General features: G+C 46.9%; 1 protein-coding gene across 1 annotated transcript; it reads right to left on the reverse strand.

Annotated features, from left to right (window-relative positions):
* Nucleotides 1-891: 891 nt before the first annotated feature.
* On the reverse strand, nucleotides 892-23,087 carry Mcur1 (mitochondrial calcium uniporter regulator 1). Its single transcript, XM_021630372.2, has 9 exons — nucleotides 22,614-23,087; nucleotides 15,533-15,652; nucleotides 13,226-13,329; nucleotides 12,638-12,739; nucleotides 11,148-11,189; nucleotides 10,282-10,353; nucleotides 7,434-7,487; nucleotides 5,194-5,308; nucleotides 892-4,225 (listed from the first exon to the last, which is right to left on the reverse strand). Exons 1-9 carry the CDS (start codon nucleotides 22,957-22,959, stop codon nucleotides 4,170-4,172), a joined length of 1,011 nt encoding a protein of 336 aa, XP_021486047.1. The 5' UTR covers nucleotides 22,960-23,087; the 3' UTR covers nucleotides 892-4,169.
* Between the last annotated feature and the right edge of the window lie 1,109 nt (nucleotides 23,088-24,196).

The following is a 24,196-nucleotide window of genomic DNA, read 5'->3' on the forward strand; positions in this document are numbered from 1 at the left end:
ATAGACTCTCAGTGACCGATGCTGGCAGCCAGCCTGTCCCCTCCCCTGGACCCCTTGATTCATGACCTTGTGGCCCTGTGGCAATGACCTTCTGTGGAAACCTCAGGGCTGAGGCAACCAGTACAGCCAACAGGGAAGTGGAAATCTGTTTCTAGGTAATAGCTTCCTTTCAAACACTTGGAAAAATCAAAGTCCCTAGACAAAGGTTTTGGTTTGCAAAGACGTGAATGGAGCTGGGGCAGACAAGGTGGTACACAAGCAAAATATAAAATACTGATACTGAACCACTCAGGGCCTCAGCCCGCCCCATCCATGTGCCCTGGCCCATTCTTAAGCCAGTTTCTTGCTTTTCTTTTTCAAATAGGGTCTTAGCCTATAGCCCTGGGTAGCCTCAATCTCATGGCGGTCCCCTACCACAAGAAAAAGAAAAGGACTGGCTGCACCTAGTTTCTTTGTTGTCTTAACTCTGGTGAAGTATTTCCACCTTTCTCAACAAGAAAGTTTGGCTATCTTGACATTCCATTTCCCCACCTTCCCAAAGCCTTCCTTTGTATGCCTCTGGGGACAGCCATTCCTGACTCAAGGTCAGCCTGAAGAGTCCCACCCAGGACCAGCATTTCTAAGGTGAAGAATCTGCTTGCTGCTTCTCCACCCCCAAGGCTAGCTTCAGAGTTCTGGTCTGGGGAACTCTCTGGTCACTGTGGCTGCCAACAGCAGGAACTCTGCGGTGTACAAGCAGGTGGGAACAAGGAGAGGTACAGAGCAGTGGACTCTGAAGGCCCTGGACGTCTGCTTTTCCCTGGCTCTGGTAACTTAACCCCACATATGAATTTTACCATTTTTCCTCGTATAGGGAGTTAAAGCACTTTACAGACAGATGCTAAAAATAAATTCTTTCAAATAAAAATTTATTTTGCAAATCAGACATTCGCTTTCAAATATATTTCCTCTGTAAATAAAATTTTTTAGGTAATAATTTGTGGTTCACTAGAGACAACAGAGCGGTATCATTTTACAAGCGGTGGAATGAACAGTATAGATGCAGTTGTTCCAGAGAAAAGGTACACTCTGGTTTCACCCGGTCAACCTGAACCACGAGAAAGGTGTGCTAGCCACACAAACCTAACTCTGTCATCTTAGATAATAAAATATATTCACTCTATACAATAATAAAATAAAACTGAACATTTGCTGAGGCGATGAAAGGGTTACAAAATGATCTGGATTATCACTGAAGGAATGTAAGTACAAATCTACAAAAAGGTATTTTCTCAATACAATTCCAACAAGGCTGAACATTCTCAAATATCTTACATACATGAAGAATAAATTATTCCTGGTTAACACATTTTTGCCCTAGTGCCATAAAAGCTGTAACAACTTTGATCACTTTAAAATCCCCAGTTTTTTAGGGCAGGCTCTTCCAGTCTTGGCACACAGCACACAAGGGTTGGGGAACGGATGTGATCATAGTGGTGACAAGGTTAATTAGCAGGCAGAAAGGCTTGGGAAGGAGGGACATGGAAAATCAAGGGAAGATGATGCCAAGGCCTAAGACAGGCCAGCCCAGGCCCAGGCTTGCTGCGGCTCAGGATCTTGGTGCTTAAAGGATTCAGAGCTGAGACTCCAGCAAGACTTCTGCCTTGAATGTGGCTTCTTTACCTGAGGTGCTTGGCATACTTGAAGGAAAATCATGTCAGATATTAAGCAAGAGACTAAAAGCAGTAGAGAAATCAAAGCAAGAGTCTCCAGGAAAGAGTCCCAACGGGGCTTTGCAAAGGCAGGAAAGGAGTGAAATGAGCCAGAGGAGCCAGACCTGCTGACTGATGCTCATAATCCTAGCATTTGGGAGGCTGAGGCAGGATGACAGAGCATTCAGGCCTGTGGTTTGGTCTCCAGCGAGTACCACCAGGAAAAAACAAAACAAAACAGGGGACAGAAAATACACCCAGCAGGAAGGCAGAGGAACCCTTTAAAAGAGTTTAGAAGCCTCTTCCCCACTGCACTCTTCTTCCCCATGTGGCAACTGCTAATGCCCACCCCCCACTCCCCAACAGGCCAGACTCAAGGCTGCTGCTTGGAAACTTGCCAGGTATTTCCTAAGCGCTCTGAAGCTTCAGCGAGGTTCAGTATAGTGTCTGGTCACACCATTTCCACCATTCTTGTGTGTCCAGGGCTGCGATGGAAGGACATCCACATTTATAGCTCAATGCTTTTCAAGTTCACTAGGAAATAAAGGGGATGTAGTCCTGAACTCTCCAAAACTTCAGATATGCATGCTACCCACACCCTCAAGGACAGTACAATTTCCAAGGCCAAATGAGACTTGTACTGTGCTACAAAGAACTCTAGAGCAAAAATCAAAGCCTGGAGTGGTAAGGAACACTTGAGTCAGACATAAGGATGTGTTCCCTACAGAATACTTGATTAGGACAGGAGGAAAGTACCCTCCATTTTCAACCTATCCAAGGTTAGCCCACATTGTAAAACCCAGCTGCACAGGAGTCTGTCTTCATTAAGAAGACTTAAGGGGCTTCCAGCCCCTTCTCTGTAGCTATGCGGACACGGGGCAGTTAACTGTGGTCTAACTGGGATGGCACTGTGGGGGCCTGCAGCGTTTCTGCTGGATGCACAGGGGGAGAGAATACGTCAACCAATTATTTTATTAGGTGGTTACAACTCCTTTTTCTTGTCTACTTGGAAAGGCTAAACTTCTATTTCACCCTGATACTGTTCTAATACAAAAGCACTTGATTTGCATGTTATCTGGGGCTCAGAATTTTTTTTAATGCAAATGTTTTCTAAAGAGGCAAGAACTTAATGATTTCTCAAACTTGGAAATTACATCTAAGGAACAAAAGGTAGCTTTTATTTTTAGCAGCGTGGCTGGAACAGTGACAAGGGGTGATTTATCCCACCAATCTGATGGTGGCGGTCTCTTGTGGTTTCTGCACCGTGCACCAGCTTGTGCGTTTGTGCTTTGTGGGGCAAGCTCACTCTCATCTGCCAGCCAACAATTTAAACAAGAGGGGAATGCACATCTCCAAAATAACTGCAGCTGCACCAGGGTCTATTCGTTTCAAATGCAGAGGTGAGGTGGGTGAGGGGATGTCTTCAGCCACGGAAGAAATCAGCGCAGATGATGCCAATGCCTGGCACAGCTCTCACTGGGCAAGTGACAACCTGAGCTGCTCACAGGCAAAGGTGTGCTCATTCTAAAAAGCACACACAGCACCCAGATATCCCACAGGGGCGAAGTGCAGCCTGTTTTATGAAAAGCAGGCGGACACCAGAAGAAGCGGACTCTAAACCACACTCTGAAGCAGGGTTTCATTTCAAGAATGACAAGTTGTCTAGGCAGGTAATGCATGAGTGTGGCATTAACCGCCCACATCATGAGGGAAAAGAGGAAGAAGCGGGGGAGGGAAGGCTAACATTCCGAAAGGTAAAGATGCTGGGCACGGTGGCTTTTAGGTGGGACTGTGAGTTTGAAGCCCGCCTGGGTTAAACAGCAAGACTTTGTCTCAAACCAGAAGCACATGAGTGACAGCAGTAAGAGAACTCTCGCTGGAATTACAGAGCTTCATTAGGTACCAAGACTTCCAGTTGCAAGGAACATTAACAACATTACTGAGACAATAAAAACCCAAGACAAAGGCCCCTAAGGTGTATCAGTGTAGCTGAATCATTAACCCTGCAGCTGCTGCCGCAGAAGCCGCGGGGAGTGGCTGTTGATAAGGCACCGAAGGGCTGGGATTCTGGGTTGGATCCCAGGGATTCTTCAGATTTAATACTACCTTGTTTTCAAAATGAGCTCCCCACTTCTCCATATTGTGAACTCTTAAAGCTGGAGCAAACTGTCCCAGTATTTACTTTTGTCATATACTGCAAGGTTAGACCAAGTCCATCGGTTTGGTTGAATGGAGTCTTGAAAGTGTGGTCCACACTGCTCGGCCAAAAAGCCAATTAAACAGAGATGCTCCGAAGAATGATTAAGAAATCTGACTTCTTCACCTTCATTATGGATCCACAGTTTGCACAGAAATAAATAATATGCATGAAGTCAAATTAAAATTAAAACTTGAAAGAAGAAAAAATAGGGGGCAGGTGGGCAACAAACTGGTGCCTTGAAGGCAAAACAATGAAAACTTCTTTAGGTAGACACTTTGTTATATCCACAGGCGATAAAATCCCAGAGCTACGGTTAGGCACGTAAACACAGACCCTGCAGGAAAGAACAAGCGAGAGTACCGTTAGCCCTGGGAGTGAGTCCCTGGGGGAGTTTCTCTTTGTACCGTACCAGGTGCCGAAGTCACTTAAGAGGGCAGAGTGAGGAGGGACGGCTGGCCACTTAGTAAATGCACACACATGCTTCTTCCCCGCTCCCTGTACCAGTGAAGACCCGGAAGCAGCGTACGGGGTGCCGGGTTACAATCGGTGAGACACTGTTTATTAAAGAACAGCTCTCCGCTGGGCAGCCGGCATCCTCTGGGTGCCAACGTGTCCGGCAGTCAGAAAACATTTCGATGAAGGCTAGAACCACAACTGTAGGATTGACGTGCACACGCCTGTGTGCTGTGCACTTCAATATAAGGAGCAAAATTCATCGTTAAACACTACCATAACTTTAAAATACTTGATTAATCTGAAATGTTAGAACGGAGTTGAAATGGTGATTTTTTTTTTTTTTTTTGATGGCACTATTTCTTCTTTGGCTTAAAAATAACTTCTTTTTAAGACTGTCCTGTGGCTGGAGAGATGACTCAGTGCTTGCAAGTCAAGTTTGAACCCCCAGAACTCATGTGAAAATCTGTGCGTGCCAAGAACTCCAGCTTTTCGTGTGTGAGGGTGGGGGTGGGGAGGGCAGCTACAGGATTGCGGGTGCCAGCCTAGCTCCGAGGTCAGGAAAGACCCTGCCTCAACGGAATGAAGTAGAGCGACAGAGTAGAGAAGCCATGTCATCCTCCGGCCTCCACAGGGGCACACATGGGTACCAGCCCTAGGAAGTGTCACCAATGAAGTAAGACAGCCACAAAATGCAAATTAGAGGAGGACAGGATTGGCCAAAAATATGCTAAAGCAGGAGAAAGGTGCCAGCCAATGGCACATGCTGCCGGCCCCCCCCCCCCGTGTTGTATGGGGCTAACTGCGTTCTTTTCATTGTTTTAAACACTCAGATGTGGAGTGTCTTACCTGCTAAGTATTTGATGGTGTCCAGCTTGTGTGCCTCCAGCATCGTCTTGAGGCCAGCCACCTCCGTCTCTATCTTCCTGTCTGTCTGGGTCAGGGCTCTATCTTGCTGGGCATGCTTTTTAAAGCAAAGAGGTTGAGAAGATTAGAGCTTGTGGGTGCTGTTCTGACCCAGAGCTCTTCCTCAGTAGGTTGCAGGCACAGTTGACAAGCTGGAGCCGGGGGTTTAGTCCTGGCTCTGCCCGCCTCAGAGCACGCTGCACTGTCTGGGGCCCTTACTGTCTCCTGTCTCAGTTTCATTCTTTGTGGGAAAAGGGAATTAAAAACATACCACGCCAACAAACCACCACTGGTTTTGCCTCCACAAGAGCTACTGAGAGAAGCAAGGGCAAATAATCTATATGAAAAAGTTTCTGAGAACCACAGACTGCTTTACATGCTGTGGCATTATGAGGCCAGCCTGCTGTGGATGACAGTGACGTCTAGTCTCTGTTGTCTGGCCCCTGTAGGGGACAGTAGACTCAAAAGTTCTGCTGAGAAATGAACATGGCCTTAGATCTGACAGCCACAGTGCTGTCTCGATACTATTTCTAGCCACATCTTTCCAGGCTGTCTTCTCTCACAGGTCAAACATCAAGTGTTTTATTAACACGAGGCTCAGCCACCAGGAGCTGATTTATGCCTTCTCCTAACATAAGACAACTTCAGGCAACATGTTTAACCCTCAGTGGGCGACTCTGGCTGTTATGCTGATGCATAAGAACACTGAGAACATTCTACTAAAAGTCCAAGGACAAATAGTTTTTTACTGATATCAATGTTCTCAAATAATAAGGAAATGAAGCCATTGCAGAGAAAGGTCCTCATATCCATGGCTGTCTCCTAAAGCACAGGTCCTAGGCAACCCATTAATGCATCCCTCACCCCATTAGCTACACACACTCTACTGCTAAGTTATGTTACATATACAGACACACATATACATACACAAAACAGGATTTAATTCATGCTGTAAATTAAAAATATAAGCAGTATCTTTTATATTTTGTCATTTGTCAATCACTGAGATTTCAACGTTCATAATATTTGTCAATCACTGAGATCTAACATTCATAAACATGATTCTGTCTTGTTATGTCTGAAAGTCCTACAGTACTCAACTACTGGGTATTTACCCCAAAGAACTCGGAGCAGAAATCTCAGAGTGTGGATGTCTAGGCACCCATGCTTGTCACACTTTACACAGCAGCCAAGTGACAGAATGAGCCCTGGTTTGCATCGAGAGCTGAATGAGTGAGGTGTGATAGATGATACAACAGAACACTACTCTGCCTTAAAAAGGAAGCCCTGCCACGTGCAGCAACATGGACGGATCCCGGAGGGTCCACTAACTGAAGCCAATCGGTGACAGACCCTGACCCGCCTTACACAGGGTTACCTGGAAGACTAAACACAGAGAAAGCAGAAAGGAGCTTGTTGGAGCTGGGAAGAAGAGGTGGAGAATGAGGGTTTTAGAGGCACAGTTTTAGGGGCTGGAGAGGCGGCTCAATGAGAAGAATGGTTGCCACTGAAGTATGAGGACCTGAGACAGGACCCAGGCAAAAGCCAGGCGTGCAGGCGTGTGCCTGTAATTCCAGTGCTAAGAGGCACACGGGTGGATCCAGGGAGCTCACTGGCCAGCCAGTCTAGCCAGCTGCTGAGCTCCATGGTCAGCGAGCAACCTTGTCTTGAAACAGAAAGGGGAGAGCTACTCAGGCAGATACTTGAGCCCGACCCCTGACTGTTACAGGTGTACGCACGCCCAGTTGTGTAGCCCTCCCAAGAAAAAGATTAATTTTGCAGCATAAATGACCCCAGGGATGTAGAAATGGTTCAGCAGTTGAGAGCACTTGCTGTCCTTCTAAAGGATTACAGTTTGCTTCCCTGCACCCATGTTGCCCAGCTTATAACTTTCTGTCACTCCAGCCCCAGGGATCCAGTGACCTCTCCTGGCCTCTGCAGGCACTTGCACTCACATGCACATACCCACAGACCACAGACCCACACAGACACACACTTACAGTAAATCTTTAAAACAGGATATTCAATTATGCACATAAAATTGCTGTGACAGTAATTCTTCCATACATCTTATTACAATGTGCATTCTCCTGTAACATGCAAGATGATGGTTAACCCCAAAGCCGTGCACAGGGAGAAGCAGACATGAATAGAATGACAGGAAAGTCACCCTCAGTCCTTACCAGGGACACTATCTCTGTCTTCAGTTGCAGCATCTTTTTCTCGTTCAGTGAATGCTGAAACAAACACGCAGCATGATTAGAGTCTAGTCCACTTTCCTCCCGGCGCCTTTAACCTTTAGAGCTCACTGCTCCCCAGAACAGGAGACGGCCACCCTGCACCACCGCAGCCTGCCTGCTCTTTCTTGCAGTCGTGGCTTCTTACTTACACTCACTGATTATGCTGGCTGGTTTAATATCAACCTGACATAAGCTGGAGTCACTTAGGAAGGCGGATCCTCAGTTGTGAAAATGGCCCAACAGGCTGGCCTGTGGGGCATTTTTGTGATTGATGTGGGAGGGCCCAGCTCACTGTGCTGATGGTCGGATTCTTTAAGAAAGTAGGCAGAGCAGGCCAAAGGGAGCAAGCCAGTAAGCAGCACCCCTCCTGGCCCCGGCATCAGCTCCTGCCTCCAGGTTCCTGCCCTGACTTCCTCAGATGATGGCGACAGGCTGTGAGCTGAAATAAATCCTTTCCTCCCAGGTTGCTTTTGGTCACGGAGAGACTCTCAGAACCACAAAGGAAACCAAGACACTGTTGATGTGTGGCTCCTTTCTATTTCTCTTTACTCTTTCTTGTTTTTTTTAAGTCTCTTGGCTAGGATATCACTGGGTCCTGCCCACTTTTAGAAGGGCATTTCTTGGGTCCCATTTATACGGGTGTTTATCAAGGTGCTTTTGGGTTTGGGAGGGCTAAGTAATGGGAGAGACATCAATTTAACTTAAAAAAACAATGCTCCCGTCACTACAAGCATGACAGACATTACCGACGTTTATAGATATGATAGGAACAATATACTATTAGGGCAAAACAGCTCAAGAAATACGATCCTGTGATAAGTTATACTACCGTCATGAAGCATAACATGAATACGAGAGCAAAGCATCCCAGTTTGCCTTAACAACAACCAAAAGCACTCTGGGAAACCGCAGCCCAGTGTCCCTGAAGGCTGTTAGCTATTAACGCTAGTAAAAAAGACTTAGTACAGCTTTGTTGACAATAAAACAAAAGCCAGACATGTTTCCATAATAATGAGCATTAGTATGTAACTTAGCAAAGGGCAACCTGCAGCATAAACGAACATTTTAAAGACAACATTGCTTTAAGGAAAAAATGTAAATGCCTTAAAGTATCTAGAAAAATTTTAGCTATAAAATGTCTTCAAACTACTGGGGCAATATAAAATATGCAGTGGTAAAAACACGTCCCCAAATTCCAGGATCCTGAACTAAGGACCAGCCTAGCCACGAGGACCCTAACTGATTATGTAAGATAGGAGGCTTTCGGGTCACTGCCACTCATCACATCACCACCAGGGGGCAGAGTGGAGCTGGCCGTTCTGTACCACCTTTAAGCTTACAGCATTAACAAATACAGGGAAAAGAAAGGCCTACATCTCAACACAGTCATGATTATTAAAATGACACTTCTGTGGCGCTGTCTCCGGGAACTCCAGAACATCAGTACTGTGGATCCACATCCTGCTGTAGAAATTGGCTGTAAATGTTACCACAGCTAACTTTCCCTGGCTGTGTTGAGTATTAAACCCAGGGCCGTGCACATTCAAGGTAAGTGCTCTGCCACAGAGTTACAGCCTCAGTCCTAACTTGAATTTGAAATTCGTATTTTAATTTTTACCAAGGAGATAAGAAAGCCAAACCCCTCATTTGCATCGGTGCAGGTTTGCACATTTGCCAGTGCTGCCACGCAGCACTGCCCTGGCTTCAGAGGACCAAGGCCGGTTTCCTCAGCAGCAAATCCTATACAGTCACAGGTTTTCATCTATATTCAGGCCCTGCAGCTCCCCATCTCTGAGATGTATTCCTTTCTAGCTTAGTTATGCACAAGCGCATTATCTTTCTAACCAGGTGAACTGCAGTAAAACCTAGGCTAGGTTTTCTCTTTTAGACTCCGGTCAAGGAAGTCACTGAAAGTTTCCATATGTTGGGTGGATAGATCTTTGTGATTGAAAAAGGATCATATCATTTTAGAGACAGGCAATGGGCCAGCAATTATTCTGCATAACAAAGCTCAACTTAGCCACTGAAATCCAGCGGCAGTTCCAGACACACGCGCTTGTCTGGGTTCCAGGATTAGTGTCATTCCTCACTATGACACGTCGTGATGGAAGACAGACTGACAAATGACAAGGGCATGGAGAGCTGTGAGGACTCTTCTGCACGCCACCCAGGTCTCGCTGGTGCAAAAGTGCTCCACGCACCCCAGCTTTCTCATGCTACAAGAAAGAAAGTGTCCTTCTTATGTTACTTAAGCTACAGAGGGTCGGAGCGGGAAGATGAGAAAACTCAGACAGGAATAAACAGTCAACAGAATGTGGGGGATACTGTAGCCCAGGAAGAGCGTGTGTGTGTGTGTGTGTGTGTGTGTGTGTGTGTGTGTGCCTACTGTGACATCACAGTAGAAAGTGTGAGGCCCAGAGTTTGAGTCTCAGAATTACTAATAAAATAAAATCCACCAGAGAAACCCAATATCTATCCATTGAAACATACCACTACTCATAGTATTTAAAAGACAGTACGGAAATATGCTTTACCAGAGTTCAGCACAGAATTTAATATAATAGCAATATTACCAAGAAATATTATCAAAAAAATCAATATTACAAAAAAATATTATAAAAAAATCAACCAGCTTTTGAAAAGTTAGGGACTGTGGGATCAAATAAGCATTAAATAGATACTTTCATAAACAGACATTGTTTCTTGCATATTATATAAGATTAAGGCTTCAACAAGCACTCCATTATAAAAAGAAATCAATTAATAATTTACATTTAATAAGTGAACATACCAATTCTTTTACTCTGCTCTTTTCCAGATTGAAGTTTAATTTGGTGTCTGTCCGGACTTTGATCATTTCCTCCTGGTCAGAGGGCAGATGACAAAGAGAATGAAAAAGCCAGCGTGAGAATCTGAAGCTTCTGAGGACAGAAGCCTGGGACTGCCCCCAGGAGGAACATGCCAGAAGCTTCAGAGACATGGAGCCAGGCCTCCTGGTGTCTGGGGACTCAGGACCAGCCACCTCTCAAGTCAGCTTTGTCTGTCCTTCTCAGTTATCTGCACAGATAATCCCCTCTAACCCCAACATCAGCCTGGTAGGCTCCACTGCTTACAACCTCCCTCATGGAATCTGTGAAAAAAATTCCCAGAGGAACAAATACTCATCTCTGTTACATGAAGCTTTCTAAGACTCCTCTAAATCTTTTCTAACACCACGGTTCTTTCCTGGCTTACACAGTAACCACTGCTGGGCCAGCAACCATCTGAACCCACATGGAATTCTATAACGCCCTCTTCTAGGAAGCTCTTGGATCCGAATGGCTGCTTTAGAGCAGTTTTGATTTACAATGATTTAGCCAGGCTGGGTGGCAAACCCCGGCACTCAGGAGACAGAGTGAGCTGGAGAGCTGGAGTTATACACAGCGAAACCCTATCTCAAGAAAGAAAAACAGACCCTCTTACAATGAAATTTTCTTAGCAAATGTGGCCATAGGCACAGGTAATTAATGCATCACCTGATGCATGCTTCAGAAATGTATTATGCACATTCCACACAGAAGTAAGTTTTCTAGCACATACATTGTATTTATGATGCTTTATCTATTAGTAAATAAATATAATAATATACAACACCCGAGGACAAGAAAGAGAACTTACCATCACTTGTTGTTTTAACTGGTTTAGTTCAAGTTTTATTTTCTGAAAAGACAAGTAAGGAGAAAAACATCAAGGACATGTGACAGAGGAAAGACACAAAACATCACAACAAATGTTTATGCACAAGTCCACCAACCCCCTCACTTACTGAAATGTGTTGACATTCAGAACATGGACCTACCTGAGCTGGGTGTGGTGGTGCAGCCTGTGATCTCAGCCCTGGGACACTGAGGCAGGACTGTGCAGCCTAGGCTATACAGCGAGTAGAATACTAGCCTCGGCTACATAATAAAACTCTACCTCAAAGACAAAAACAAAAACACCTCCAGCTAACTAAACAAACAAAGCCCCTGTTTAGAGTCATCTATAACGCAGGTGCAGACCAGGAACGCAGGCTCGCTCCCGCTTGAGGAACACACCAAATGAGGAACAACTGTTTGTGAAACACGCATTCGTCTTCAGGGACCCTGTTTTCTTTCTAATTCCTCCTTTGCTTTCTTTCCCTCACACCAATTCTGCCCTCTACGGGCTGTGTTCAAGGACAGCTATATGAGTTCAGCAGGAACGAAACGACTCTTTCTTATAGGACTTCACTAAGACTAAAGATGAAAGCTAGCTACAAAGACAGCAGCACCTCCCTAAGCCATATACCACACTTTGAAGAGACAGAAAGTGGGCAGGAGGATCAGTGGGTAGAGAATTTGTCTTGCAAGCCTGACGGCCTGAGTTCAACTCCCCAAATCCACAGAAAGGGGGAAGGAGAGAGCCACCTCCATGGGTCATCCTCTCATCTATATAAACATGCTGTGAAAACCACACAGGCATGTACACACACATACAATAAAACAAACTAGGACTGGAGAGATGGCTTCGTGGCTAAGAGCACTGGTTGCTCTTATGGAGGAGCCGGGTTTGGTTCCCAGCACCCACATAGTAGCTTACAATCACCAGCAACTACAATTCCAGAGGATCTGACACCTTCTTCTGGTCTTTATGGGTAGTGCACGCAAGTGGCACAAAAACATACATGCAAGGGAAACACAAAAAATCTTAAAGGAATAATATTTACCTACCTACCTATTTCTCTCTCTCTCTATCTATCTACTTTTGATAGGAAAGAGGCATTTTATAGAACTACCTATTCCTAACACTCCAGACTGGGGGAAAATCCTAGTATCCACCATATTAGGATGATGTATGTATCAGTACAATACCACAGACAATGAAAACAAAAGGTGCTGCTATGGCAAGGCACACTGTGTGTCGCCATCAACAGAGGTCTAGAACGGGCAAAGTTAGTGGAGGTTTTACCAGCCAGGGCTGAGGCAGAGCCTGGGCATGATTTCCATGGCTGGGGACGTTCTCATTTTGATGTGATCTGCAGTGCACACTCTCAACAGTCACGGGGGGTTATTCCCTTGTGCCCTTCTGGGTGTGTGTAGCTCCCTGTCTTAACGTAGAGAACGTTATGTGTAGCTGCGTAGTTTTACCTCGTTTTCTGCTCTGAGGGCTGAAAACTCACTCTTCTCCAAAATGATCATATCCTTTTTCACATCAGCAATCTTAGACATTATCTGTTGAAGAGTGATTTCCTACAAGAAGAGAGACACAAAACCATGGAATCTGGTCTGGCCCCCAAACCCACTTCTTCTCACCTCTACTTGCTAACAGGGCTAAAAAGAAACCAGAACAGTATGGGTAGAGAGGGCCTGGTGAGGTCACCCTCTGCTCCAAAGCGACAAAGCCAGGAGAAGAATGCTCATTGGCAGCGAGGGCGAGTGAGTCACAGCTCCTCGGGAGGGATGCTGCTCTCAGGAACAGCACTGTCACCTGCAGTGATGGCCACGCTCCGGCCTTTCCAGGGGCTTGCCCACTACAGTCAGTGTTGCTACAGTGAGCATTCAAGCAAAAGCCCGTAACTAACCAAACGTCTTTGAAGGAAGACCGTGGTTACAATTTTTGCCTCTGAACTATGGTTGAAATTACCATACGTTTTCCAAAAGGTCATCAAGCATTTACTTCTTACTAACATCTTACTTTGAGATTCCCAGTGCGCCAATCCCCCCTGCCCGCATTACCTGCTGCACCTTGGCGACCATATCTTGGTAGACGATATCCATGTTCGTCTCCGTGATCTTGCACAATGCAGATACGACGATTTCTGCTTGCTGAATGGTGAACCCTAGGCAAGTACATGGAAACAACCGGACTCGGGAGAGGAAACAAAGACACAGGGAACATTCATGCTCTCAGAAGAACGAGGAGAGAGTGTCGCAGCAGGAGGGAGAGACTAGACACAGGCTGCGACAGGCCCGCAGCCCTGACAGGGAGGAAACGCACTTCAGAGGCTGGCTCCCTCAGCAGCCTCCAGGTCAAGAAAAGCAGGAACATTTCTGCTCATCAGGACAACTCTGCATATGTCCCCGCTTTCTCATCTCTACTTTTCCCTTAAATCCTAGGCTGAAAGACGCTTTGGTGGAAAAGGCCTCAGCGAGAAAAGCTGAACCAAGTATTATACGGTGCTTGACCATTTTTTTTCTTCAAAGCCTACTATCTACCTTATTACAGTTGATGCCAAAAGGAACTTTGGGATTCTTTTTGTGGCTGTGGTACACAGGGGCAAACAGGAGCTGAGGAGGGTGGGAACTGTGACAGCTGCAGAGCCATTCCGGGTGTCCGCCCGCCCTGCAGAGAGGGTGGGCATGGCGGCTCACCTGCAGGGAAGCTGTTCAAGCACGCGTGTGTACAACTAAACGAATAAGCTCGGTCACGCGAACACAGACGTGCTTATTTCAAAGGCTTACCTTATGTTAATTGAAAACCTGGCTTGGGGAATAAATGTGCCCTACAACAGAGAACCGGGACCAGCATATTTCCCTGAACATTAAGTACAAGGTCACAGCCTATGTTCTATAAGTCAGGGGACAGCATGTGTGTCATGGCAAACATTTTGGTCTATGTGTGTGTGCACATATGCCAGGGGCTGACAGTTTTCCTTTATCACGCTCCACTTTTTTTTTTTTTTTTTTGAGGTATGGCCTCTCACTGGCCCTGGAGGTGGCTTATTCAGGACCGTTTTGTCTCCCCTCCCAGTGCAGGGATGACAGGCACACCATTATGCCTGGCTGTTTCCGTGGTGCTGGGGATCTGAAGTCAGCTCCCAGGCTGGTTAGTTTTCTGTCAGTGGCTAAGAGAACCTGCTGCTCTCCTAGAGGACCTGAGTTGGGTTCCCAGTACCCTTTTCTGGCAGCAACTCCAGTTCCAGAGGATCTCATATCCTCTTCTGGCCCTTGAGGGCACCCTCCCCACACATGTAAATAAAAATAGAACTAATCTTAAACCTTAAAAAAAGAAACAGATGCAAAACAAAAACAAAAACAAAACAAAACAAAAACCCCACAACCCCAAATAGGACATAAAGGTGTTAGGACTAATGACATGAGTTCTATCCCCTGAACCCACACGGTGGATGGAAGAACCAGCTCCTGCAAGCTGTCCTGACCGCCTCAATCCGCAGTAAATATATTTAAATATAACAACACCCCCAAACAAACAAAAATGTCAACAAACCCCAAACAAGCAAGAATGTACTCTTTACCTCCACTGTACTGATAAAGCAAAAAGCACCCCAAATCAGGGTGGGCGAAGCGGTTCAGCTTGTAAGTGCTTACCCAGAATGCACCATGCTCCATTCCCTAGCGCTGCATAAACTGTGCATTCCCTTGACATGCATAAACTTCATGCATAATCCCACGCAGAGGCAGGAGTAATCCCAAGTAGATCAGAAGTTCAAGGTTATCCTTAGCCACAGGGTAAGTTTGGGGTCAGACAGGGATACAAAAGTACAAAAGTGTTTTTCTAAAAAAAAGAAAGTCCTCAAGCCACAGAGAGAAAACAAACAAACAAAAACTTAGAAAAGAGGCTCTCCATCATAGTTTCAGCTGTCAACGCCACATGGCTGGGAAGGGGGGGTCAAACCTTAATTGAAGAACTGTTTCTGCATGTCTGGGGGGGGGTCTTTTTAACTGCTAATTGATCTAAGAGGACGAAGCCCGTGGTGGGCAGTGTCACCCCAGGGCCTGGGCTAGGTCGGAAAGCATGCTGAGCAAGCCAGGTGAGCAAGCCAGTGAGCAGCTTTCCTCCAGTCTCAAGTTCAGTTCCCGACATGACTTCCTTCAATGATGGACTATGTCATGTAAGTCAAATAAACCCTTCCATCTCCCAACTTGGTTTTGGTTATGGCGTTCACCACAGCAACAGAAATCGAACCAGAACATCAACCAAAGCGTCCTGAAGGCTCAAAAGTCACAAGGGAAAGAGCTGGAAAGGAAAGGCAAGATGAGGAGTACCGAAAGCGGCACTGATCTGAATGACTGGGCCCTTACCATTCGATTCAAGTAAGCACACCAGGGTGTGGGTGTCAAAGTAGAGCTTCCGGTTCACGGATGAGGACAAGCTTCCCTTTCTGTGCTCCAGCTGCCGGCACCCAGCGGACAGGCTTAGCTCTAGAAGAGAAAAGAGAGGAAGCAAGCTCAGACTTCGCAGGAAACAAGAGCCATTCGATGTTCAAACACTTCACAATCCACACACATGGTGTAACCGACTTCCATCCCCAGAGTCAACTTTTTCCATCCCTTCAGCCAGTACTCTAACCGTCTCAAACAGGGGCTTGCTTTGCAGTCCAGACTGACCTACACAGCCCAAACTGGCCTCAAGCTCAGTGATACTTCTCCCTCATCAGTCTCCAAGTCCTGGGATTACAGGCCTCGGCCATGACACCCAACCCCTCCCCCAATCTCCATTACTGCCCTAGACAATCAGAAACCTATTTCCTGTCCTACTCTCTGTGTACTCTGTGGATTGCATATGCATGGAGTCATACAATGTGGGCTTAGCACGATGGTTAGTGGTCTTCCACGTGGTAGAACGTGCCAGCACTTTATTTTTGTGTCACTGAAGAAGATTTCACCGTACAACTGTACCAGTGTTCGTCCGCTCAACAGCCGAAGGATGGGGCTGTGTACACCCTGTGGCTCTCATGAATGATCCTGTGGCCAGGGTTCCAGTCCCTGAGTGTGTCCTTGGGGGCAGGACTGCAGGGTCAGACATTCACTACTTTAAGAAACTTCCAGGTTGTTTCCCAGGTGGCATCACCAACTTTCTTGCTTACCAGCAGCCAAGGAAGCTCCCAATTTCTCCACGTCCCCACTAACACCTGTTATGATGCCAGTTTATAAATCATGGCCATCCTGGCGGGTACCAACTGTCTTGCTGTGTCTTTCACCTGCATTTACTTAACAATATGGCTCATCTTTTCATATGCTTATTGGATATATAGGCATCGTCTTTGAAGGAATGTCTATCCAAGTCTTTCGTCTACTTAAAAAAAAAAAATTCTAGCCAGGTATGGTGGTACATACCTTTTGATATCAACACATGAGCGGAGGCAGGTGAATTTTTGTGAGTCTGAAGCCTGTTATACACTGAGAGTTTTATCACAGCCAGAGTTACATAGATCCTGTCTCAAACAAACAACTCAGTTGTAAGCCACCCTATGTGGGTGCTAGGAACTAAACTCACATTCTCTAGAAGAGAAGCAAGTGCCACCCCCACCCCCACCTCAGGGTTTCCCTCTGTAGCTCTGGCTGTCCTGAAACTTGCTTTGTAGAGCAGGTGGCCTCGAACTCACAGAGATCCCCCTGCCTCTGTCTTCCACATGCTGGGATTAAAGGCATTCACCATCATACCTGGCTTGCTCCTAACTACTGAGCCATCTCACCAGCCTTTTCATCTATTTTAATTGAGCTTTGATCTTTCCTTTATTGAACTGAAGAATTCTTTATATATTGTAAAAACAAGTTCCTTATCAGACTTTTTGCAAATACTTTCTGTCAGTTAATACTTACTCAATAACTTTTGAAAAGTCCAATTTTGATGAACTATTCCCCCTTCCGCTGCTCCTACCTGTGATGTTACGTGGAGGAGACTCCTGGCTAATCCAAGTGTATGAAGCCTGACACCATCTTTTCTTTATTTTGTATACAGTGTCTGCCTCTATGTACACCTATGCCAGAAGAGGGCACCAGCTCTCATTATAGATGGTTATGAGCCACCATGTGGTTGCTGGGAATTGAACTCAAGACCTTTGGAATAGCCAGTGCCCTTAACCTCTGAGCCATCTCTCCAGCCCCCATATTTTCTTCTCAGAGGTTTCCAGTGTTGCCTCATACACTGAGGTCTGCGGCCCAGCATAATGAGGCATTATGTAACCTCATTGGTCTGTGTAGTGAGAACTTGGGATTCTTTGAAAATCCAGTTATGTGAGTATTTTTGTTTTTATCCCAGGTGTGGGACATGGGGCTGTGTCAGATTGTGCACAGCCGCTGACTATGACTTGTCTCATGCTCAGAGGGGAAGTGACTTTGCCAGCTGAGGATAGTTTACATTTGGAATTCTGGGGATATAATAAATGCCAGAGCCTGGAGAGGGCCCTGAGGTACTCCAAAGAGAGACTGCTGCTCCGGTTTGTCAAGGAAGGAGTAGCAGAAATTGGATATCCTGTGGGTGAAGATCAAATTTTCCCCAAGGAACTCAACGCTCCTAATCAGCAGTTAAGTAGTCTAAAGAGATCTACAGCCCCTTCCCCCTCTAATCTTCTTTCTCACCTACCTAGTGTTGGGGGACTGGAAGGGATTGGGGTGGAGAAGGGAGGCAGATGTAAGGACCCACTAAAGTAGCCAAAAAGCCTGGCTACAGCTCTGCATGAAGACATCCAATTGTCAAAGCACCATTTTCCCTGACCCTGTCCTGTCATCCTGGTTGAAAGTCAGTTGACTGGGTGAAGGTTTACCTTGGGGCTCTCCATATATTTCACCCATCTAGAACATCTGTTCTCATCAGGAAGCAGAGTTTGTTTTTTATCCTGATTGTTGGGCTACTACATACGAATTTTAGGATAGGTACTCCTTTCTTTTTCTCCCAAAGACCTTCACAGATCTTTGAGGATTGCATTCGATGAATCAATTAGATGGTAATGTCATCTTAGTTATACAGTATTCAGACCAATGGATCCGAGACGTCTTCCCATCGACTTGGGTCTTTGATTGCTCCCATCATGTTTGTTCTATAATTTACTGAGTGTGCATTTTGTGATCTTTCACTACTTATCCCTATGTCCCTGGAATCAAATTGTTTCACTTTCTCTTTCAGAGCGCACACAGCTGATACATAGATTATATGTATGCACTCACTGGTGCCTTGCTGGACTCTGATTTTTTTCAGGGAAGCCCTAGCATTTCTACAGACAAGAACATGGCATCTGAGAAGGAGTTTTACTCCTGCTTTCCCGTCTGGATGCCTGCTGTTTCATTTTAATGAACTTGCCCTGGTTAGACCTTCCAGATGTGCAGGGCCGGCCCCCAACCTTAGAAGGAAAATCCTGTCTTCATCCTTCTCATGTATGCTGGTTTTGAAGATCTCTGTCAGTTAAATTCCTACTTTACTGAGCACCCTCCTTCTTTTGGCCTCACTACGTAGTTCAGGTTGACCCTGAACTCAAAACCCCCTGCTTCTCCCTTCCAAGTTCCCAGACCACAGAATTTGTTATACTTTGTAACTAAGCTGTAACAACCTCTAGGATCTAGATTATGCTCCTACCTAGCCTACCTGTTCACGTGAGTGAATTTACTTCATCTGGGGCCTATCAACACATGTATAAACATTTCAGGGTCCTCATCTAATGAAGACAGCAAACACACTGCAATGCTTTCCTGGCTTTTTTGTGCTTCACCAACACTAAAAGTTTTGTTTTTAAATTGGAGTAACATTTGGGTTAGGGAAAAAAAAAAAAAGGACAGGGTTTCTCTATGTAGCTCTGTTTCTTTTGGAACTCTCTATATAGCCCAGGCTGGCCCTGAAATCACAGAGACACATAGATTCTCCTGCCTCTGCCACCACCAATTCTTCTATTTTACTATTTTATTTATTTTGGTGTGTGTGTGTGTGTGTGGGTGTATGGGAGTCCTGTCTCATCCATGTTGAGGTTAAGCTGCAGGCGACCTTGCCTGGTGTCTTACACAGGTGCTGGGGATTTGAATCTTGGTCCTGTGCTTCCTGCTGAGCCATTTAATTTTGTCCAGGAAAATTGTTCAAACCTACCTAACAGTTTCTTATTAAAAGAGGCATTTTGACACAGAAGCAGGGCAAGTAAAATGAGGAACTTTTGTTCAAGCTATAGACTACAGCTGGCTACACTTTCAGCAATGCTGGCTGCCTGACAAGTCATAAAAATGCAGACCCGATGGTAAAAACGGGCCCTTACTGCTTTAGCTTCCCAGCTGTTATATTTTTAGCATAAACTTTGTCTGCTTCCTCTATGCAGGTCAAGAACAGCCTTTATTGCTCCTTTACCCATGTTTCCAAGCTGGCACGGGAAGCCTTGCCTCAGCCCTTATTTCTGGATTTCCACATCGGCATCATCCAGTGATCCAGGCAGTGCAGACACAGACAGACCAGCTGCTTTCAGGGCTAGCGTCACCTCAGCTTTCTCAGAGGGTCTTCGAGACAGCAAGCGGGGAATCCTTTTACACTTTGTTAACTAAACTGTAACAACCTCTAGGATCTAGATTATGGCCCCACCCTAGTCTACCTGTTCATGCCCTGAGCTCACTTCACCCTGGGCCCTTTCCATCACCATCTGTCTCTATTCCAGGACCAGAGGCAGCTCTGTGAGAGCACAGGAGGAATGTCTAGGGCCGGGGATGAGGCTTAGTTAGTAGAGTGCTTGCCTGGTGTCCTTGAGGCCCTGGATTCAGTGCTACATTATGAGACACTCCTCAGGCTTGTCCAACACAAAGCAGACCTAGCTCAAAAGCTAATGAAAGCGCTCCTCCTGGGGTCCTCCTAGGCCACCTTAACTCCTCTTAGCCCTCTGCCCACCTATTCTACCGGTTGAAGTGCTTGAAAAATGTGAGTCTAGAACAGAGGTTCTCAACCTCCTGCAACCCTTTAACACAGTTCCTCATGTTGTGGTGGCCGCCCCCAACCATAAAACTATTTTGTTGCTACTTCATAACTGTACTTTTGCTACTGTTATGAGTCATAATGTAAATATCCACTATGCAGGACATCTGATATTTAGCCCAAGTGACAAGTCTGTGTGATGCCCACAGAGGGTTTGCGACCCATGGGAACCAGTGGTCTGCAGTGTATGACAGGGTCGTTCTGGTCCTCACTTCCTGGTTTCTAATGCGACAGCAACGCCTGTGACTGATAACATCAACACCACCCTCACTCTACTGGAGCTACGCAGCAGAGCAAAAACAACCTTAACGGGCTGGAGAGAAGACCTGTCAATTAAGGGTACTGACTGTTCTTTCAGAAGGTCCTGGTTCAATTCCCAGCTCCCACAAGGTAGCTCACATGTGTGAATGCACATGTATTCAGGTACATATATACTGTAAGTATGCCTGCCTGCAGAAGCCTCAGACTGACGTCTGGCATCTGTCTTGATCAATCTGTACCTTATTTGCCCAGATAGGGTCTCCCAGTTGAACCCATTGCTCATGGATATGGCTAGAGAATGCCCCAAACTGTACCTGAGTGTTGGAATGACAGGCACAGGCAAGCCCAGTATTTATGTGGGTTCTGGGGACCTGAGCTCTGGTCCTGGGTATTTCATTCACTGAGCTAGGTCCTCAGACCCACACACCACCACTGCTAACTCTTCCTAATAGTGATTTGTACAGTTGTAGGTTTTTTTTCCTTCTCTTTTTCCAGAAACAACTGGAACCAGAAATAGCTTAAAAGCTATCTTCTAAAAAGTAGGGAAAAGGGCTGGCCACTTCCCAGTTGGCATTCCACTCCTGCTGAGGGAAGGGAATGCCACCTTGCTCTCTGTTAGGACAACACTGAGGACCTGGCAGTTCTGAATTCCCAGGAACCACAGCAGGAAGCCAGTAACTTGAGTGGTAGAATGTAAGCTGGAATTCTCCTCTCTGGAGACCTTCATCATAGCGAAAAGCATGTTAAAGACTGTAACTGGAAAAGAAGTCCAAATAGAGGCAAGACTGACTAGACGAGGAAGTTGAATGGATGAGACACCAAGTGCAAAGTTCCAAGGCACAACATCCTGAAGGAGATCTATGTCCTAAGGACCCAAGCACAAAACCGAACAAACCCTGGGCAGAGAATAAAGGAAAAACTTGCTGATGGCTTAAAAATGAGCATGAACGCTTCCTGCTCTTGTTTCTAATGTTTCCCTTTTTAAAAAATGCATCTATCTTCACGTGTGACTGAAGAATGACATCAAAATGGTGTCACAATGAGAACCCCCTTCCTTTGCTCCAAAATGGCAAATCATAAAAAGTGAACAAACTGGAAGGCAACAGCCTGTCAAAAGTATAGCAAGCAGGGAGTGGTAGCCTAGCCTTTACTCCCAGCACTTGGGTGGCACAGGGGATCATTGTGAGTTCAAGGCCAGCCTGGTCTACACAGAAAAACACTGTCTCAAAAAAAAAAAAAAAAAAACAGGAAAGAAAAAAGGGGGGGATGGGGAGAAAGAAAGCTAAGAACAGAAATAAGAAGCCTGACCCATCCCCAACTCCTAATTCCTACAAGGCACTAACATAAAACTCACTGGTCATTTTCCCATCTGCATACAAAGCGTCCTTCATCTTTTGGAACTATTTATGAGCTCCTCTGCAAGCCTTAAGTATTCTTAAATTTTAGATTCAAGCAATACCCAAAGAAAAACACAGAAAACGAAAGCGTCGGTGCGGACGGCAATTAATGGACAGAAACAGGTTACCCAAGAAGTAAGTATGCCACATTTGCTGATTAGCCTACGAGATAAGATTTTTATCTGCTATTTACAGTGAGCACATTCCCGCTGGTTTATCTTACGTAGTTTAGTGATGTCCTTTTCCTCCCTTCAATTACTTATGACACATCAAAGAATCCGACCAATTTACCCCATTTAAACGCACAAACCGAGGCTCTCTTCACTTCCTAAGCACAACGCTTCTACTTTTCTCTATAGTATCTGTCAAATTAGTACATGGAAAATTAGTATGGATAAGTGCATACACACACACAAAATACACACGTGCTGCATGTCCTGCATGAAGTACGCTCCAGAAAGAAAAAGGTTTCGTTGAATTACCCCAAACTGCCAGTAAAGTGCCAGTCAGAACAGGGGACAGCGGGCCATGAGTGAATCAATACAGTTTGGAATCAAAGCGTAACGCCATCCCTCCATCCCCGGATCTGCGCCCCTCGGACCTGCACGCCTGGGCACCCGCTTCTTGCCCTTGGCCTACGTCTCCCCGGCTCCAACAGGTGTGCCGGGGCGGACCCGAGTACTTGCGTCCGCCGGTGCCGCGGCACGCGGGCTGTGCGCCCCGAACTTTCGCCCCGGCGTGGGCAGGGCCCCGGCACCGGGGTGACCCGCCTTCCCGCCTGCCTCACCTCTCCGGCTGCCCGCGAGCGCGGCCGCCCGCCCGGCGCCCAGCTGCAGACGGCCCGGCGCGCTCCTGCCGGCGCCGAGCGCGGCCGCGGGGACGGCGTGGCCCGGGCGCGAGCGCTCGGCCAGCGTCCTCCGCGGGGCGGTGGCGGCCAGGCGCGGGGAGGGCACGAGCAGGAGGAGCAGCAGCGGGGACGCGCGGGCGGCCCGTCCGCGAAGCCTCGGCCAGCACCGTCCGCCCGGCAGCGGGGAGAAGCCGGGGCGCGCTGGGCCTCCGTACCCGGAGGGCGGGAGGCGCTGACGACCCGGCGTGCGCTTCGGCCGCTCGCCCGCCACGGAGCCGCTGTCCATCCCCGAGCGGCTCACAGGCCCAGGCGCGCACGCATGGCGCTCCCGCGCGGCCCCGTCCACGAGTCGCCTCGGGAACGAGCGCGGTCCGCCGCGCAGACCTGCCCTTTCCGCCGTTGCCGCGCCTCCGCCCCGTAGCCACCGGCCTCCTCTGGGCCCTCCCTAACCACGCCCCTCTCCATGCCCGAGTAGCCATTCCCCTCCTACGGCCGCCCTAGACGCCGGCTCGTAGCCACACCCTCTCCGGGGCGGGCCTTTGCATCGCCACGCCCCTCGTCCCCCGGCTGTGGCCTGCTTTAACCTTGTCCTGGAGCAGTGGCTGGGTGCGCCCGTCTTCGTTTGTTGCGCTTTCTGTTGCTGCCACGATTTACATTTTCATTGCGCGGTTGTCCTTTGGGATATCAGTGACTCCTTTGTCCTTCGCAGACAAAAAGTCCTTCGCAGAAAGTCCGTGGCCGCTCGACTGACTTAGATTTTACTAACGCCCCTGGGTCTCGAATTCCCTAGCGTTGCGTTTTAGGGAATGGTGTCTGCAGTCAATAAACTTAGAGCTAAACTTTCAGAGTTTTGTTTTGTTTTGAGACAAAGTCTCACTGTGTAGCCCTCACTGGCCTGCAACTCATGTCGACTTGACCCCTGAGCTATGGGACTAAAGGTGTGGGCTACCACATAGGACTACAGTTTTTGTTTTGGGTTAGAGCACTGATAAAACATTAGAATGTCCTAGCGTGGAACACAAAACGTGGGGTATGAATGTTAAACTAGAGATATTTGAAACAGGCAGTGCTGAGACATTTTTGAAAGACTCTATGGTACTTTACTGGTCCTTTGTGTAAAGTGTTTGTTAAATGGATGAATAAAATGCACAAGGCACTATGCTAGGTGAGAGAAATAAATTGTTGTTGAATGGAGAAAGAAAGAAAAAAGAAAGGCCATAACTGCTCCTAGGTATGGTGGAGGAGAGATTTATTGTGGACAAAAGGGAGAGCACAGCCAGAAAAGAGAAAGAGCATAGCCAGAGGCGGAAACATCTGGGAGAGTCCAGAGTGAACTCGACCTTGAGCAGGACCGCGTGGGGAGAGTTGGGAGGGGAGAGCCAGGAGTATAAAGGGTAGAAGAAAAAGGAGCGGGTAGCTAAAACGGCTGGACGGTAAAGGGAAGGGCAGCCTAGTCCCAGGGCTCGAAGTTTAGGGTAGGGGGCTGGTTACGCCAGCTGAAAGCGCCCTGTGTCAGGTAGGCA

Source organism: Meriones unguiculatus, chromosome 19, assembly GCF_030254825.1.
Source record: "Meriones unguiculatus strain TT.TT164.6M chromosome 19, Bangor_MerUng_6.1, whole genome shotgun sequence".
NCBI lineage: Eukaryota > Metazoa > Chordata > Mammalia > Rodentia > Muridae > Meriones > Meriones unguiculatus.